The following is a 19,717-nucleotide window of genomic DNA, read 5'->3' as shown; positions in this document are numbered from 1 at the left end:
TCATTAGGTTAATCTGATATTTGAGGGCACAGCCTCTCATCCAGCAACACACATCTCTACAACGAAAAGCAGATGCAGAGTGTGTAGTAGCATCATCTGCTGAGCTAACCAGCGTCCACGGATGCTTCTGCTGGAAAGAAGAGACAGCACGGAGGCCTGCAGGCTCCATAGGCAGGAGCCTAAAGGAACAAAGTGCAATGAAGAGGAAGACGAGGTGAGAGAGAGAAGGATGGCAACAGCAGAAGAGCATGAGATAGAGAAGGGAGCACACCGTGGCCCCCTCCAAAAACAAGAAAAAAATCAACTTCTGTTTTAATATGTCATTTGTGGTGACTACTGGTCTTTGGTTCCTTTTTTTTTTTTTTCCTTCCCTAGCAAACAGCTAGAAGCATCTGGGGGTCTGACACCTTTTAAACTTTTGTGACTGACAAAAAGCTGCATCCATTCCTCTATGCTATAAAGTCTATGAAAGAGTTTAAGGGAAGAAAGACTTCCCAAAAGATTGTTTAATAATATTTCCCCTACAATATTACATTAGAGGAGGTTTGGGTCCTGTGGAAGCAGGCTTTGAAACCCCTTATCCTGAGTATTTCAACGAATGTCGCAACTATACATGTAGAGTTATATTAGCAGTTTCTCCACTCTGCCATGTACACCTGTCGATCCTAAAAAGAGGAGCTGCTGAAACCTGAGAAGGCTCTACAGAATAGTATATAGAGCTCTGTCAACCACCATCCCACTTACTCTTTTTTCACCTGGCTAGTCCTTAGCTTCACGCACATCTCTGGTTTTGTACAGCAGCCTGGGTGGAGTCCAGTCAATGAGAGAACAGACACACAGCTGTTACCACCCATAAGCAGAAAGGTAAAGAATTCCTCTCTGCATGGCAGCCCAGGGATATGGTTAGCAAGGCACCTGCTACTTGCCGCTGCCTCTTCTTTACTGATCAATCAGCTGACTGCCTAGATGCCATAGGAAGAAAATTTAGATATGTTAGCTTGCTTTCAGACTATGTGTTTCAGTAAATTTGACTGAAGCATGTAGAAGTAAATGCATTTTTAAAAAGGATAAGAAACAAAACCACCACACTGGCACTCTGAAAAAGACTAAAAAAGAATCCCTGTTATTAAAAAATGAGATTTGAAATTGGGTACTTTTTTAGGAAGTATTAATACAGCTCACAAGGCATGAGAGAGGAAGTACTTAAAAGAGCCTGATTTTTAAGAAGATAACCCTATAATCTATTATGGCCATCTCATACTGCATATGGGCACTAGGAAGGGCCAGAAACAGAAGATCGCAATATCACATCCACCGGAATAGCCCAGCACAAAGGCACCAAACAGAAGGTGAATTTCTCTTTTTTAAAATATATTTTTATTATTCTTTATTTATATATATTTTTAAAGCTCTGTTATGTAACAAATGCTGAGTTTGGAGAAAATTCCCTATGAGATTAAAAGGAAGTTATACACTTTTGTCTAAAACCTGTCTTCTACTTCAGTATTTCCTTCATTAGCTACCCTGTGCTACCGTCTTGTTTTCTGCCTAATTGACAGCTGGGAGTGGAGAGAGGGATTCATATCCAGACCCTGTGGTTATTGGCTTCCTATTGGAAATGCCAAGGAGGATACCAGTTTATCCCAGTGGTTTCAACAGTGCAGACAGTTGTGTAAAAAAATAGAAAGAAAGGTTATTTGTAGTTTTATACCTATTGTTGTAATTTACAGTCAACACACTTGAACATAACGTGAACTCTTGACTAGGGAATTAAAAGCTTTTTACCCTTTGCCTGTGTCATAACACATGCCATTCTCCTTCAAATAACTTGAAGGAGTTGCATAGTCGTATTGTGGGCGTTCTTACACCCACACACTCAAGACTTGAGATGTTATAGCCTTAGTGCAGCACCCACAGGGGCGTGCTCTGGGATCATGCACAACACAAAACTGGTACATGCCCTTGGCTTTTCTTAACTGTGCAGTTGAGTTGGGGCATTTTCACTGTGCTTCTACAGGGAGGCTTGGGTTTTGAGATTTTTCATAAGCCTTTATTTTATTTCATATGCTTGCTCTGAATTTGGTACAACATTGCCCAAACTGCCTTTGATTAGGATGATCTGTTGATCTCAGTCTCAAACTTGAAATTCTATTCTACTACTTACCAAGTCCTCTGTTCTTTCTGATGCATGACATTCCCAAAGCCAATTTGTCTTAGTATCCTCCTAGCATGTGTCTGAAGAGCAGGTGAGTGTACTGCATAGGTGAAGAACACACCCCTAGAAGAGCAGCACCTCCTGGATTGGAGCCCAAGAGTCAGAGGGGAGAGGCAGGAATCTCTCCAGTGGTTCCTTGTCAGGAGATTCATCAGCTCCATTTTGGACCTGGGCAGCCATAACCATTTGGTTACAATATCAATTCTGAGCCTAAATTAACCCATAAGCAGGAATTTTATCTAATCGGTATTACCTATCAGATCGAGAGTGCCTATTCTTGAGGAATGCAGCTCGCATGATCGCTTATTCGAGTGCAGCCATCTCTCGGTCCCGGCACTATCAGCATAGTCTGAGACCTCCTGGCGTCTGGTACTACTTGCGCTCTCTGGTGGAGAGAATGTAACTGGCTCCAGCAAGTGAAAAAGAAAATAGAGAGAAGCCTGTTTGGCATGATCTCATTTCTGAAAACTCACAGTACTTTGCTGAAGTCTAGTAAACATACTTTTGGAGTCATCATAATAGAAAAAATAATACACTCAAAAATATTTTTCCTACTTGCAGCACCAGACAGAAGTAAAAGCAACGACCGGCAACTCCAGATAAAATGTCTTTCATTAGCTTTTCTCATTTCACAAAGTTGTGACCACTTAGAAGTTGATTATTTACCCAGATACTGGAGGATGGGATCCTAAGTGTGTTCCTAAACAGAAAAGTAAAATAGTTATAATATGATAAAATGATAAGAGACTTCTGAAGTGAATGAGTGAAACAGTGATGTGCTTGTATGCATACAAACACTATGGTGTTAACTACTCATTTTCCACAAGAAGTAGAAGTGAAGGTCTAATGATGTCATCATCTCAGAGCCTTTTGTACAGAACAAGACTCCTTTACCACAGAGAAAAGGGTGTCCTCTGGAAGACATGAGGGAGGGAAGTTATTTCAGATCAAGAGCTAGTCCAGCGATAGCCTTGTGCCCCCATGTTATTAAAGCCCTCCTAGTTATTAAAGCTTATTTAGAGACACTTCCTTGGCTGTCAGTCTGCTGACCATCTTCCAGCAAGACTCCTCTGGGGATCCCAGCTGGCCCTCCTTGCATCCCTCTCCTCTCAGAGGGCTGTCACAAGGCAGGGGACAAAGTTTCTGGTACATCGAGTCAGCTGAGGCAAGATGGGCCACATGTAAAGTCATATCAATAGAAAGGGGTGACAGAAACAGACCCAGGTTGAAGAGTTTAAGGAAGGGCAGGATCAAATGCAGCAGCTCATCTTCTGGCTCCCAAGTCATGCCTCCCCCTGCTCCACACACGCTGGGCTGATCTGCCAAGTGCCCGAGTCAGCAGTGTAAGGACGTGCCTATTACCTGTCTCTGCCACAGCAGGTAAAAGAGTGGGAGAGAAGCTGAAGTGTTACATATAAATGGGAAATGTCCCCTATGCATGGGAAGTAACACGCCAAGGGTCACATTTCATGTGTGAAGACTAACAGATTGTTTCTGCTGGCAGAGCTGTCTCTGAAACATGTGAAGCAGTATCACCTGAAGCTGATTTTCAGGCTAGCAAAATCTTTTAATGAAGACATGGTAAAGGTCCACTTCATAGGTAAAGGTAATCTCACAAAGAGACCTGGGATGCTGGAATAACCTAGGCTGGCTAAAGTGCAGTTTGGCAAAATAAGAACCTCTTACACATTTATACTGTTCGGACAAAGTACTTGTTTTAGACCTCATATGAGACTGCATGGATGGCTTCTTTTAACTTTCTCTTTCTTTAACGTGCATAACGAAATACCTTAGGGCTCAGAGGTAGAGAATTAGTGGGAAAGGTTTGGTCCGATTTTATCTCTGCACATTGTAATTGTGTAAGTGATCATTTCGTCGCCCTGACTGAACCTGCTGCTTTCTTTTTATTCTCTGTACAGCTTTAACAATGAAAATGACTAAATAACTATGAGCCCATCCTGCCCCTTTGCTTACAGCTACACTGTGGGACTCAAGGTCACTTTCTGGCTCCCATGCCTGAGTGCATACTCGCTGTGTCTGGGCCTAAGTCAGGATAGAATCCAGGTATACCCCATTCCCACAGTCCCTGTGCCAAGTCCAAGCTGCCGTCCCAGCTGCCTGCAACCAACCTGGACAAACAGTCAAAGTCCTAAAATTCTGCCTGCGTTCTGCTGGGGGAAAAAAAAAAAAGACCACCTTTGAAACTCTGATGCATGATGAACCCAGCTGCACTCGCTAACCGGTAAGATATTTTATTGTTTCTGTTCACACTTCTAGGATAGCTCTATCAGTAAGCTAGTGGTCTACAGTTTTCTTCTTGCCTTTCTAACACAGAAGGTAAAACTGTTAACAAAATTAATACTTCAAAGAGCCAAAACTGGACACTCCCATTCATAACTCTTGTTGCACAATCCATCTAAAATCAACTCTGTATCAATAACAGTCAGTTTATATGTTTTAAATTTGCTTTGTAACCATCACTGAGAGAGATGTGCTTATTTGTTAAATAAGTACATCTTCTTTATTAAATACAATGAAAGGTGGGATTTGGGAAATACAGAAGTTGCTTAACAGAAGTACTATAGCTATACTACAGTATTATAGTAATATGGCAGAGCCTAGCAGGAAGTTGGAATCACAATTCTCAGCTTCAAAGTACACAGAATTACGAACAACTAATTACTTTACTTACTAATCACATCCCCCGAGCTACACTGTGACAGATAAGATCCTGAATGTTCAGAGGTGGCTGTTCTAAGTTCACAGGGACACATTCAAGAATTTAAGTATTAGCTGCCACATATTTTGGCTATGTTTTAGAAGTAAAAACATAAAAGATTTCCAGTAACAAGACAGTTGATAAAGCTTTGGAAAGTTGTTCTTACAATTTAAATGTAGTCTCTTACTCTTTCTTGCCATTTCATATTCACTAATTAATCCACAAAATTCCCCTCAGTTAAAAAAAACTGTCTACATGGAATATGTAGGGAATTGAAACACAGGACAAGTTACAGGAGCGTTTGTTTGTTACAAAGCAGCACTGTGTTATAAGTCCCTGAGCAAAGATACTGGATTGGATCTCTAAATGAATGCATCCAGCTAATAAATCCGGTCTCTTGGCAGGGTCAATTAACCTATGTATGGTGCTGCGCTGACCTGGCAACACAGTTCCGGTCATGGCTCTCTGGAGATCTCCGCACCTTGCTCCTTGGTATCACCTCTCCTGCCTATCCAGACAAAAAGGAAGAGCTCCTCACTGAACAAAACATGGGATTTTCCTGTGTCCTGGGCAAATACTTTAACCTCTGAGTAGCTATTCTTATGCGCTCACAGCAGATAAAAGCATGTTCTGGCCCTGATGAGTCTGCAGTTTATAGGTGCAAATGGGGGCAATGTTTTTACAACAGAAAATGATCAAATCACTTCTCAGGCAACAACCTGTTCCTCCTCTCGATGACTTAGCTGACATGAGGAGCTGGTGTTAGTAATTAATAATAATACCATATTAAATAAGAGGTTAGTGGAATATATTCACGTCTCATTTCTTTCTGTCTCTACCTCTAGTTGTGAATTTGCTTGAAAAGGTAGCGCAAACAAGCGCTCGCCGGCCAGGCAGTGAGGAACTCGGAACGGGGGCCCGTGCCTGAGCTGGGGCACTGCTGCACCCTAGTTATTTACCTCTGCGGTGCATGGCATACGCTCAAATGGTCTGGAATTCCAGTTTCCACCAAAGGAAGGCTATTTCTGCCCTTTCAAGGCTATAATGGCAATAGTCTAAAGCTCAGTAGAGCAAGAACTGAAAATGACATTTCACTACCAACTTCAGTGACCTAATTGCTTATTATTTTAGTGCCTGGATTGAACAAAATATACAAGTGAGGTCCATTGGCTAGGAACTACCACAGGTAAAGAAAAGCATGAAGAAAGAAACAGCAGGTAAAGAACAGGACAACAAAAATGAGGATACAAATAGCGATGAGCTGATAAGGTAGCACTCTAAAAACCAAACAGGAACTTACTAAAGGTGAACACGACAGAAATAAATATTTATGAAACTTCTATTTACTATCAAAAGACACTTTCCTCCCCTTTATCATTCTGCAAACCTCCTGCTGATATCAATGGTAATCCCTCATGTTTTGCAGAAAGTACTCAGTTCTGAATTTACACTCTAGGTCATAGAGCACAGTGTAGCACAGAACTGCCTTTTCTCCTTCCAGTTAGTTTGACGTCCCTGGCAGAGAAAAAGTGGAGATGCTGAGGTACCAGGAAAGAAAAAGGAAACCTGCATTTACCCTCTGCTATGAAGTAGAAGGTAAAATAAATGCACAGTAATCTCTTTAGGTGTTCCCCTAATCCTGTGATGGGTGGAAAGGCTGGTATGGTCACAGACCGGCCAGTTTTATTCTGTTAGGTGAAGGGATGCCTTCATAAAACATTCGCTTGCTATTGAGGGCAGTGTGGCAATTCTGTCTGTTGGGCTTTGTAATTATGACATAACTAGGCCAGCCCGTCTCAGCCTTTCAAACTGAGGGATTATACGATCTTTTGTATGAAAATGTCAGACCGTTTCATTAACCAGCTCCCACTATGCCCATAAGCAGGCATCTCTCAGTTGAATACGAAGATGTGAGGGCCTTTTTGTAGGGTTTTTAACTTGCGGCTGTTTCTCAGTAGTAACAGTGATGTAAGGGGAGACCTTCTGTTGTATGGAAAACAATAAAAACGATTAGCTTGACACCGGTGTCTTTCTTGGGCCTCTGAAAGCCTCTTCTGGCCCAGCGTCTCTATTTAAATTCCTCGTTTTTGAACGCCCTTGGAAGAGCGGTTCTCATCCCATTCCGCCCAAAGAGCTTGCTAACAGAGCAGCTGACTTTTCTGAGAAGCGCTTTGCCTGTTCAGCACGCACACGAAGCCGCTTTGCACCTATGGCCCGAACACTGTTTGAGCGAGGCTCGCTTCCCGCACGTCCCGGAGCGGCGGCGGCGGAGGCCTGCTCCGCGCACGATGCCAGCCGCTCCGCCGGTCCCGAAGTCACGGCCGAGGCCACGACCCCTCTCCTCTGGGGCAGGACCGGGGGGCACCAAGGCGGCCCCGAGACCGGAGGGTCTTCGCGGGGCCCCCGGAGCGATGGCAAAAGCAGCGCGGAGACCCGGGCAGGACCCTCGGCAGGGCTGACCAGACCTGACCGCCCTTCTCCCGCGGCCTCCGCCCGCCGCCGAGCAGGGGCAGCAGCCGGGGGCGGGCGGCGGCGCAGCACCGGCCGGGGGCGGGCCGGGCCGGGCCGGGCCGGGCGGTGACTGCGCCGAGGGCGGGCGCGGCGCGGCGGGGTGCGGCGCCGGACGCCGCTGCCGGCTGGGGCCCTGCGCGGGCTCTCGCTGCCGCTGTCCGCGGCGGCCGCAGGCGTTTTGGGGCGGGGGGGGCGGCCGGGAGCGCGGCTCCCATTATGGTCAGCCATGGCGTGGCTAGCTGCCTGGCTGGGCGAGCTGGGTTGGTACGCGCTGGTCGCCCTCTTCGTGGCCGCCCTGGTCACCGTGGCCGTCTACCTGGTGCAGTACGCGCTGCTGGCCCTGCGACGGAGCAGGCGGCGGCCGGCGGCGGCGGCGCCGCGGGACGAGCTGCTGGAGGAGGGCGGCTCGGTGCTGGGCTGGGCGCTGTCGCGGGGCAGCTGGCGGCGGCAGTGGCGGCGGGCCTGGGTGGCGGCGCTGAGCGCCGAGGCGGCGGCGCGGGCGGTGAGTGCCGGGGCGCCGAGTAAGGCGGTGGCGGGGGGGAGGACTACGAGGAGACACGCGTGGCAAGGAGGGTCGTTGCCGCGGCGCGCGTGGCTGCGGGGGCGCGGCCCTGGCGGCGCCGCCGAGGGTAGGAAATGGCGGGGGGCGGGGGGGGCGGCTGGTGCAGCACCCCCGGCCCGGCCCGGCGGGGGCCGCGGCGGGGTGACAGCCGGGTGGGCCACGGCGGGACGAGCTGAGGATGCCTTGGGTGCAGCCTTCGCGCCCCTCCTCTCACCGCCCCATACCCCTATTTACAAACATACATATAATTTATGCGTATATTAATACATCTATATCTATGTGCGTGTCTATATATAAGTGTGTATATTTATACATACACATTTATCTGTGTGTGAATATATACGTGTACATATATGTATATATTTAGCTGCTGTTTGGCAGGGATTTATAGGAAAAAGGTGGCCCGAAGTGCGGCACGCGTGTGCGCGGGGAAGGCTGCGACCTGTGCGGCCCCTCGCCGGCGATAACGTTGGTCAGGAGCTGGGGGGAGGTCGGCAACGGAAACTTGCCGCTCCCCTCGCCGCTGAGACCGGGCCTCGGACGAGCGATTCGGCAAATAACTCCCGTGTTCACCCATATACTCCTCTGGCTCTTTATAAATATGTTCTTTAAGGGCTAGGCCGCTGTAGGTGGCTGCGGGATGGTGCGGTTTTCCTTTTTTGTTCGTTTGCTTTTCAGCTGGATCGGTTAGGAGCGCAGGAAACTTGGCCGGCCCCTTTCCTTCCTCCTCTCTATTTGTAAAGGACATAACATGCCATATTGCTCCGTGGTTTATAAGGCTATAGGCAGCTCTAAGAGGCAGCAAGGTTAGGTGAGGCCAGGACAACCTAATTCCCTGGTCCTGAGGATTTGAATACTTGCTGTGTCAGTGGAAAAAGCCAGGGTTAAACTATCTAGGAAGCGCTGTGCACCTAAAGTCACCAAATTTGTGCACAGCCTCTTGTATAGGTCCGGGAGAGCACTAATCCCTTTGTCAGCTGTGCCAGAGGGCTTTCTTGCTACATTTGGAGGGGAAAGGTCGGAGGAGAAGAAAGAGCTGGGGGAACATGTGTGTGTGCAAGATAAGAAAAGCAGTTTAACACTTTACAGGCAGCACTGGAAACTAGGGCAGCGAAAAGGAAAAGTGAAAATTACCTTGCTTAGCCTTTTCAATTTCACCGGGCAGTTCAGAAAACTGCGTTGTGCTAAGAAACCGAGGTTTGCTTTCTGCTTGTGGGGAGGGAAAAAAAAAAAAAAAAGCAAGTTAAGACAATTTGGGAACAGATGCTAGAAAGTGAAACCAGCTAGAAACAAACAGCAGAAGGCTGTCCCCAACGGGAGACCAGAGCAACTTAGACATCCCCCCCCACCCCAAACACACCCTCTCCCAAAAAAAGCAGCTGGAGCCTTGTCTTTGGATGAGTTCACTGCCTGGCACGGCAGCCTGGTGTTACTCCCACTGTCAGGCTCCCAGAACAATGTCAGCATCGCACAGCTAATGAAATTCCTGTGTGCGTGTGCTGCTGGGCCAAAGCAAAACAACCTAGGGTGACTGGGAAAGCAGCACTGGCCACTGAGTGTGTGTAGCACGTGCGAAATGCAATTGCTGGTGTTCCTGAAAGCGTGACCTCCCTGCAAAAACAGTTTGGATTTGAGGGGAAGGGGGAAGCGTTTCTTCTCTCACCTCTGCCAACAGGTATTTGGGTTCTCTTCAGTTTTGGCATAGGCTACTGGAGCCGCGTGACTTTGTTTAAGTATTAGTTCAATTATTAGGCCAAACTAAAAATGCCTTTAAAAAAAATGCTTCTCTACCATATTACCAATCCTTACTTCAGAAAGGCAATTTCGCTGAACTCGGTCGCTCCTTGTAGGCTTCGTTCTGCAGTGTACCCTGATCCTCTGCTACAGTGAAAGATGAGTAATGGTGAGGCCTATATTCATGTCCTAAGTATAGGTTTTTAGGCTCTGCCTTGTGTTATGTAGTGAGATGTAGTGCAATTAATATAAACAAGTTTTGACATATGCTTGCAATTCTGTCTCTGGTTGTTCCAGGAACTTTACTGAAAATGAATTTTTATCACTTGTTTTCAAGTGATAGTTACATCACCTAGTGAAGTAATGCTTCTTTTTTTTTCTTATTCTTTCTTAGGATTCACAGTTGCTTACATTTGAGGACAATGACCCAGGGGAACCACTTGAGCTAGCAGTCAAACAAGTCGTTAGTGTTGTGAAGTCAGCACAAGAGAAGGTAAACTTCAGTTTTGTTTTGTTTCAGGTTACTTTTAAGTAGGAAGTGTAACTTCTTTACTCATTAGTGTCAGGGGGAGTTTTATTTTGTAATACTTCTGCACACTTGACCTAAGCTTATCAAGGCTGGTAAGAGAGACTGCCGCTCTAATGAACCTGCGTAAACTCTGCGTTTACTCACTTCTTTTGCAAGTCATGAACGGACTGGGCCACAGGGCTTCTGTCAAACGAACAATAAACAGAGTTATGTCAAGTTTTTATATATGCCTTTAATGAACTTCTACAGCAGCCTTCTTTCGACCCCCCCCCCACCTGCCTTCAGTCTTATGGTTCCCCATCCTATTGTTGAAGCACAGGGAAGGGAATTCATGAAGAAGGAAAGGGGCTTTTCTCCTCTGGGCAGTAAAGTGTCTATGTCTGCCTCTTGCCTTCTGGTTTGCTGATTACAAGGTTTGCTTCATCGATCTGGACCAGATAAGGATCAGCAGAACAGGTGCAAAGTCTTAGGGGTGAAGTCCCAGCTCTACTGAGGCCTGTATTCGGTGAGGAGAGAGTTGTCTCAATTCTTCCACACAAACACCCCCACCACATCCTGAGATGAGTTTTTCTCTATACTTAATGCATGTAATATTAAAAGGAGGCAGAATGTGGCTCTTAGAATGATATACAGATACATTAGAAGGAAAAATGTGTGTATGCTTATTAGCAATGATAGCTTCTGCGTTTTCATCCTCGTTACTTTAACTCCTTGTTACATCTGAACTGGCGCTCAGCTTTAGGCACCTGAACCAAATTAGCCTGGTCCTTTTTTCTAGTTTTGCTTTGTTATCCAAAACAGACAGACAAACCTGGATATTAAGCAGCTCTGCTATGATTCCTTTGAAAACTATGCATGCTTATCTGCCTGATACACATCTTACCAGTCACACCCTGACTACAGGTGCCCAGTATCTAGAGACTGCCAGCATGTAAAGGTGCTTGTGCGCTTGTTCTCTTTTTTTCTGCCAGTGCTCCCTGCTCCAGCAGTTCCGGCTAGAGAGAGGGGAGTTGGGAGGGCTGTAGAGTTGGTGTTAGTGTTACTCAGTGCCAGCTGAAGAGATGCCAACGTGAGGGGAATTGTAGGGAGAGGGGACTGACAGGACTTAAAGTAGTGTTTTGTGTAATGTGTAAAGCTAGCAATGGAGGGAGAACCGCTACAAATAAGAGCTGGTAACAGCACAAAAACACATCTGTGTCTCGCAGTGCACTGTCTAAAATGTTGTTGAAATGTGGTAGGGCTACAAATGAGATGTGTGTGAGGTGATGAGGTGACTTGCGAGGTTCCCGTGTGCTGGGTAGCCTTGGCCATTATATGAGTAGCAGTGTCGAAGTGTAGTAGGGGTTAGTGAGGCTTCGTTGGTGTGCACAGTACAGTGCTCGTAACTGGATCATAAAGCAGCAGTGTCTCAAGGCTAAAACCTGCAGTGGTCTTGTCTGCACAGCAGAACTGAAGCATGATGCCGTGGTCCTGGCTTTCTCTGAAGTCACATTATACCACCAGCAACATCTACGTTCAGTCCTTAAGTTAACTTTTATGTAGTTTAAATCTAGCTTAAGTATTTTGATTGTCATAGCAACAAGGTAAGTTAGCATCTGTGCTGCCATGGTTAGGCTGGGATAGTAGAAGCAGGGCAGTAGTAGGCTCGGGCAGTAGAAGCAGGTGATTTCTCGCTCTGTGGCAGCCTAAGCCAGTTTAACTGCTGGGTGCTCTAGGGTTATTCTCTTACTCTCCCCCACCTGGGGCTTTGTGATCCCGCACCCTCACTTGTGCAGTGTTTGGTGCTTGTTTGACCTTGGGTTGAGCCATTTCAGCACGCTGATTGAGCTATTATACTGTGGCCAACAATCGAATGTGGTTTCACAGCAGCTTAAACCAATATAAAGCACATTTTAAAATGTATTGGATATTGACAGTTTTGCTTATGTAAATTAGGCTGATCTGAACCGTCCCAAAACCATTTCCATAATTTTGTGCACAGCTGCTGGAAAAATTTTTCTAAATTGTTCTTACTCTTTCAGTTAAGGTATAACCTGAATAATTTATTTGGATTTCAGTATATAGTAACCTTAGAGTGGCACTCTGGTGGTTACTTTCACTCCCTCCTTAAATGCATGCTTTTCTCTAGCCACCTCAGGAGTTTTCCTCTCACTAATTTTTCTCTCTGACATATTGCTCCAGTAATGCCAAGGATCTAAAGTTTTTTTCTCCACTTTTCAAACTGCTTTATCTTTGCAAGTATTACTGGAGAATTTAATGTGAAATAGAAATCTCTCTCTGCACCTTGTCCGAACTCAAACTTCTGGTGTGAGTGTGTAACTCATTACTGGTGAGACTGGCTCTGAATGTAGTTTGTGACCATATGCTGCATGTTTATCGGTGTTGTAGCATCCCGCAGAGCTCTGCACTTGCCTGAAGCATCAGCTGGCACAAGATGTGTTCCTGTAACCGGTTCAGCATGCTTCTTTACTTGTGGTCTCTATGGCAAGAGCGTACAGGTGCCTTGGTCAGCAGCCAGGGCTCGGCTTATTGCATGTCATTTCAAATATGTGTTTTCAAGGTCTTGCATCAGAGAAGTTGTGGTCACAAAAGGAAATAGAGGATTGAAGGTGGGAGGTCAAAATAGCAGTAAGCATGCAATCTGTAATAATGTAATGCAGGTGTATGATGGTAGAGTGCTGTGGTATGCATCTTTTGTTGTGGGTGGTCCTCTGTCCTCTTGGATGCTTGGTCGTGGAGCACACCCAGGCGATGAGCCTGCATGGGGCTGGGAATGAGCCTCATACCTGGGAGCGCTTGCATACAGTCGTACACAAAAACAACATGGGATCGCCAACCAGACTGTAATTATTATATTACTACTGATGGTTCTGGTCACAAGGAGGACACGCACTGACACGTGCAGTCCTTAGGTATACACATACATACTGTCCTTTCCTTGAAGAAGCTTAAAGGTATGAAAGTGGTGCAAGTCCCACAATGCAGTGATGCAAACACCATTAGGGAAGTTCCTTGTTGTGAGCTTGGCACATGCCATGGTGCTGGTGGTTGAGTTGCTCTATAGATGGTGGCTGCACCACACTACTTTTTGACAAAGCCTCTATTATATATAGTCTTTACTCCAGATTTGTAACTGGCTTGGTCCGGAGCCTAAATATATAGAATGAAGTGGCCTGTTTTCACTGTGTGTTGCTGGTTGGTTTACTTTAATAAGCATTAGCAGTATTCTTAGCTAATTCTGCCAATCTTTCCATTACTGTAATCTATTTCTAGAGGCTTTGACCTTGACAGTAAAAAAACATGCAGCAAAAAACTGATTCTCTTGTCTGGAACTTCACACAGAAAGGTTTGGACAGAGCAAACTTCCAAGTCTGTTTTATAACCTTTAAACTACAGCAGAAGTCTCCCTCCTTTTCCTGCTTCGTGCTTCAATAGAAAGGGGAGAAATACCCTCAAGAGTACCCACTCTTCAGCGTTGCCTCCATAAGTTGACAATAAGTTGCTATTCAGAGATTCACTATCTTGTATCACTGTAGGTGCCAACAAACATCAAAGCTTCACGCTGATTTTTGTGTTATGAATCTTGTTGAGGGAAACAGCAGAGAGAAAAGAGGGCTATTTTGTAGGCTCATGAGAGGTACCGTTTTCAGGTGGGCTGTGCAGCATGCCTGAGAAGGCCTTATTCAGCCACCTGGCTATTGCAGCTTCATCTCCATTACTTCTTTTCCAGTCACCCTGCTGTGAACTGGCAGCCTATGTTAGTGTCACACTGGGGAGTTTGGCCTTCTAGTTCCACTTATGTTGCAGGTAAAGACACTGTGAAGCAAAGGCTATTTTGAGCCCCAGGAAAGATGGCTCTCATCTTGAACACTACGGTACTAACTGGGATTCATTCCTAGTTATGTACGTGTGTTTGTTTCTGTTTATTTTTGAGCCATGCCATTTCAGGCATTTTTTTTTTTGAGTGAAGCTTCCTGACCGTCAGGTGCGGTTTCTTCTGTCCTGTAACTCCCTCTTCTGCTTCAAAAACTGTTCCAGAGCTTTGCTGCTCTAATGACTGTCTTTTTCAAGCCTAAATGAAATCAAGGAACACAATACTTTCTTTTTTTTTTTTTTTTAATCTCCTCTATTATCTCTGCTAATATCATCCTTTATCCCTAATGTGTTTTCTTTTCTTCCCTGGTGCTTGCTGTCGGTAAATACATCCTGAAGGAATCCTATTTCCTTTCAGCTTTTGTTTAGCTTAGCTAAATAAGTTGTTCCTTAAACCTCCTTTTATAGGGTGGGCTTGCCTTATAAGTAACTCTTGTGCGTTCGTCTCCACACTAGTTCTACTTAAATTCATTTTTCTTGAACTTGATGTCTAAGTGACACACAGCACTACAGATGAGGTCTTATCATGCTTTGAAATTACTGGGGTTTTGTGTTTCTGAAAGTACTTTCTTCATGTGTTTTAAATTCCAATCTGCCTCTTTGATGGCTACATCATTCTGTGATTGACTTAATACATCCAGGTTTTTCTTCCTTTGTCATTCTCCTAGTGATAAGCTCCCCTTTATAGTAGTGTTTATTAATCCTCATGTAGATGCACTTTGTATTATGAATTGCGTTCCTTCTAGTCTTCAAGGTTTTTCAGCATTTCCGTGTGATGTCCTAAACTTCTTGTATATTGCTGCTTCCCAGCTTTCTTTTCCTTAGCGTCACACTTTGGTAGATTTATACTGAAGACTTTTGGACAAAACCATGTAATGGAGTCAGCTGACAAGCTCCCTTGTAACTTGCTTCTGGGTTAGTAGCTTTCACCTCTCAGCTCGTCTGCTTTCCCTTCCCCTTTCAGACACATCCCAATTCACCTGAAAATGGGAACGAGTACAAGTTTAATTATCAATGGGGTAACCTATAGGAAGACATGCTAAAATAGGCAAAACAACCTGATGACCTCCTTAAGAACTGAGTGTCTTGTCAAAGAGAGATGTCAGGGTTGGGATCTGTTTAAACTGAGATAATGCTGGTTTTGGTGCTGTCACATATTCTGCCTAGCTATAGCTGCAGTGTGAGGGCCTCCTAGAGCTTCTCGGTCACATCTACCTGCCCTGTGCAAATGTCTGGGATACCTTAGGCAGCCTTTATGGTAATATATGCCTGTGTCTAGGCAAGTGAATCTCACTCCGAGTTACTGTGGCGCAAACCGGCAAACCTCTCTTACGTGTCATTATCTTCCATTTGTCTCTGTCTTCAGCTACACTTTCTTCCAAATTGGTTGTAAACACTTGTGTGTTTATGAGGCCGAGCCAACAGACCAATATTTCTGCTAGTTATTTTTCCCCTTTTAAAATATGAGTACTGTTTCTTGTCCTCCTACCGTTTGATGCTCACTTGACTTGATAGGCTGATTAAAAATTTTTGCTGTCCTGTTTGCTTGTATTCCCTGGCGTTTTTTTTTTTTCTCTCTCCCTTCTTCCTTCTCTCCCTTCCTTTCTCCTCTACTGGCCTCCCTTTTCTTCCCTGGTTTGAATTTGTATGTCTGTCAGTCTCAGAAGAGTAGATAAATTCACTTGTTCTATCAGTTTTTGTCTTACTTCTGGTGCACGTGGAAGTTTCTTCTTTCATGCACTCGTTCCATCACTCGTCCTGCCTTCACCCTTGTGTTTATCGTCATCTTGGAAAATTGGCTCTGAGGTTGTCTCATTATAATTACAGGCAAACTTGCTTTGATACAGGCTTCTAAAAATCTGCCCCTAGCTGTGCCTGGGTTAGACTCTGCATTTGTCTTCTCTGCTTGAATTTGTCTTTGTAATTTGGTAAACTGCCTGAGTAAAGAAGGAATGGTGCAGAAGCTGCAGAAAGCCTCACAAGAAGTAATACCTAGGTTCTGGTAACCAAGGAAGACAATATAACTCTCTTTCTGAACAGCTGGGTATCGTGTCTGTGTAAAGAGAAGTTTCTGAGTGGAAAATTTTCTTATGGTGAGGTTTTAAGCTTAGCACACAAACGGTCTGTGTGGCGGTTTACAAGGTAAGTTTTCTGTGCCAAAAAGAGAGCCTTCTCTTTCTCAGAGTAGTACTCCAAAAAAAATTGGAAATCCTGGGGATCCTACATCTGATTGTATGCTGGTCCCTACAGCTGAGTTTATGGCAGCTTTCACTGTGTGGCTGCTTTATGGTATGCTTGTTTTCTTGTGCAAATTTTTTAAAGATTTTTATTATTTTTTCTATTGATAAATATTTCTGAACCTCGAGTAACTCTGTCTGGAAATAACTGCTATGTGCAGTAAGATTAATTCCTTTGCAGAAAGAAAGCAATCAAGGCCTGCAGTGCTGCGAGTTTTACACATGCACTTTGATATGATCATGGCTTGGGGGGAGATGAAGAAGAACTTTCTGTATAGGACTATAAACGTTTCCTGCTTACATCATGGCCATTTACCATTCACTTTACTGCTGGAGTGAATCTATTTGCTTACATGGGGAGGTGAGGGAGAAAGACTATTCAAAATAACAAAAAGGCTGTGTGTAAAGCATGAATTTACATGGTGCCAGTACCTAAATTGAAACTTGTCAAGGCAAAAAGGCACCAAGTGTGACAAGCAGAGGCATCTTGATTCTCTTTGTGAACTGAAGTAACTTTTGCTGCTTCTTCAGGAAGGAAAAAAAATAGAAATTTTACAGCCCTGTTCCAAGGAACAGAGAAGGAAAGAGAAGTGGAGGTATGCAAGGGGAAGAAAAAAAAAAGACTTAAATAGTTGCGAGTACCCAGATTTAGACTGGTATCTAAATCTAGATATCTTAGTAAAGTATCATATTTTTACCTTATTCCAACTGTAATGCTTTTTCAGTCTTGTTAATTCCCATAGTTATTTATCTGTAACCTATTTTTTCAGGATAGTTATACTAATGATTTTAGATACATATAGGCAAGATGTGTAGAAGTGTTATGCACCTCAGTAGATCTGGGTACCAGCGTCAAACAAATACAAAACAGAGCCAAATCCAAGGCGTTCTGCCTAAGTCTGGGGCTATTGCAGTCAGGGATAGTGGCCGAAAAGCAGAGGCAAGTGAGGGGGGAGGTTGGAAAGTGCTGAGCAAGTCAAATAGCAAGAATAGCCCTGGTGTGGGTGTGATAAAGTGCCCAAAGTGTGTTGATCATGGGGAGGGTTGACAGCTGAAGAGGAGGAGGAGGAGGAGGAGGAAGAGGTGGCAGCCTTGCCAATGAAGCCACCCGAGGACGTGCTTGTGAATCAAGGCGGTGTGGAGCAACCTGGGGGCGCACAAAGGTGCTGGTGGGGGGCCATTCATGCAGCAGGAGGCAATGTGGGGATGCTGGAGCTAAGGGAAGCTGAAGGCAGTAAACTTCTTGGTCTTAGTGGTGGAAGAGTCCTGGTTTCTTTTGTGTTGCTGCTTCACCACACCCTCTCCCCTCTACCTCGGGAAGTCTCGCTTGTCCAGATGTAAGATATAAAGAAGGACTGAGGCATAACCCCGCTGGGAGTCCAGAATTAGTCAGCCGGAGCTGCTGTGCAGTGGTGCAAGGGTTTAATTTTGCACAAGCAGTTTGTGATGGAAATGACAGGTTTCTTAGACTCTGTTAAAACATGAAGCGTCGATGACTAAGGATGTCCTTGGGATGGAGAGGTGGGAGAGAGAGATGAGGAAGATAAATGAGGCTGAAGAGCAACTCTTAGTTCAGATGTTTCTTATGAACATCTATACTTCCTCTTCCCCTCCCCTTTCTACCAGAAAGGGGGTGCTTGTCTGCCAGACCCTCCCCTCTCTTGCTGACAAATGCATTTTTTCTCTCACAGGAGTGAGTCGAGGTGCATTTAGTTGGTAATTGCTCTTCATCTGTTCAGAGAAGAAGAATATGAGGAAGCAGGTTGGATGAGGGCAGGGAGGAAGGGGAGCATAGCACAGGAAGCTTCAGGTTTTTTCCTTCATGTTACTGTTCTGGTGCAAATGGCCTGTTTATTTCTCCTCTGGTCTATCAAAATACACTTCTAAAGGAATGTCACTTAGAAAGGGAAGCGGCAGTTGTGGTCTCTTTTTAATCAGCTTCCCACCACTTGTAACACTGTCCTAGATGAAAACAGAGCCTCTTTCTCTTATAATTTTAGCCCAGAATTCTATTTTTCTCATATTCCTATTCTGTGAATCATCTTGCTGCTCCCAGAATGAAGGGGGTCACCTGATATAAAGATGTATTATTTTCTACCAGCAAACGTGGAACCGATTCCTTTTTCTGACTGAATTCAAAATCAGCAGACCTCTGTGCCTAAAGACCACAGCTATTTTATTTAAAATGGGGAGGGAGGGACGTAGGATTTTCTAGGTTTCTGTTACTTCATCATACTGGCTGTTCATGTTGATTGTGTGGGAGTAAGGAAAATAAATTAGTTCTGAAGGAATTAGATTTGGGAGAAGGGAAGTAATGAGGGAAATGGGTTTTTCCACTTCCAGACTATCCTCAGCCAAAGACATAAACCTGAAAAGGCAAATCTTGCTGCTTGTGGATGTGGTTGGGATTTTTATTTGGTTCCTGCCCCCACCTCTCTTTCCTGCTCCTTTGTAATTAAGTCCCTACCTTAATGGATGCGCTCTGAAGCTCTTGATAATGCTCTGGTGATTCTTATAATATGTTCTATAGAGCCTTGGGAGATGAAATATATGTAAGGAAAGACTGATAAAGATCTTCCAGAAGGTACATGATTCATTTTAAAGCCTTCAACTTCAATTTCAATGCCCATAAGTGAAGCAGTAAAGCACACAAACATAATTTAATAGCATATATGCAGAGTTTCTGTCAAACAAATCTTGCAGTGAATTATTTGTCTATGCATTGCGTTAATCTGGTTAACTTTGCTTGAATCAATTTAAGGAACACTCACGCTATCCTTTCCGATGTTGAAGCTGTGGGGACAGTAGCCACAGAGGAACAACAGTGGCAAGCAGCTGTCTGCAACCAGCAGAGCTGTTTGCGAAGTGAACTTCTCTCTGTGGCCTTAATGAATGATTCTCTCTTCTCTATATGGGACTTTCCTGTGCTGCAAGATGCTTTATGTACATTTTTTGAATTTTGAACAGCAGTTCTGGAACCTAAGTTGGTTTGCAGAGGAGCAGGAGTAAAAACGATTCTGTATTTGTAAGCTTAGCTTGATAATAAGTTAAATTACTGCTTTGAGAAGTGAGGGAGTGTACTTAATGAAGTATATTGCAGTTAAGTGGCATACAAGCTTGTCTTGAATTTAGCTTCATTACCAAATTTCAGTGCCTTTCCTGGTTTAATCAGAGACTTGAATAGCCTTTAAAAGGCTCCTCTCCCTCCCCACCCTGTTGGGAATTGGATTACTCAACCAAAATCCTCTTCTTTGCAGCAGCAGTGTTCTGGCAAAGTTTCCTATTTGTGGGATACCACTAAAAGCAATCTTATTTAGTTTATTTTTTTGGCTCAGAA

At 44.6% G+C, this 19,717-nt stretch overlaps 1 protein-coding gene across 2 annotated transcripts in view; it reads left to right on the top strand.

Moving 5' to 3' along the window:
• Positions 1-7,535: 7,535 nt before the first annotated feature.
• The window catches only part of C2CD2 (C2 calcium dependent domain containing 2), a 39,314-nt gene continuing 27,132 nt past the window's right edge, over positions 7,536-19,717 (top strand). Inside the window, exons 1-2 of one of the 2 annotated variants that reach the window (XM_068914798.1) lie at positions 7,536-7,947; positions 10,136-10,234. In XM_068914798.1, coding sequence (XP_068770899.1) covers positions 7,672-7,947; positions 10,136-10,234 — 375 coding nt within the window. In that variant the 5' untranslated portion in view covers positions 7,536-7,671. The remainder of the gene's footprint in view (positions 7,948-10,135; positions 10,235-19,717) is intronic. The other variant, XM_068914790.1, reaches the window with a different exon arrangement.

The sequence above is a fragment of the Struthio camelus genome, chromosome 1, assembly GCF_040807025.1.
Source record: "Struthio camelus isolate bStrCam1 chromosome 1, bStrCam1.hap1, whole genome shotgun sequence".
Classification (NCBI taxonomy): domain Eukaryota; kingdom Metazoa; phylum Chordata; class Aves; order Struthioniformes; family Struthionidae; genus Struthio; species Struthio camelus.
This window is presented reverse-complemented; position numbering and strand designations above follow the sequence as displayed.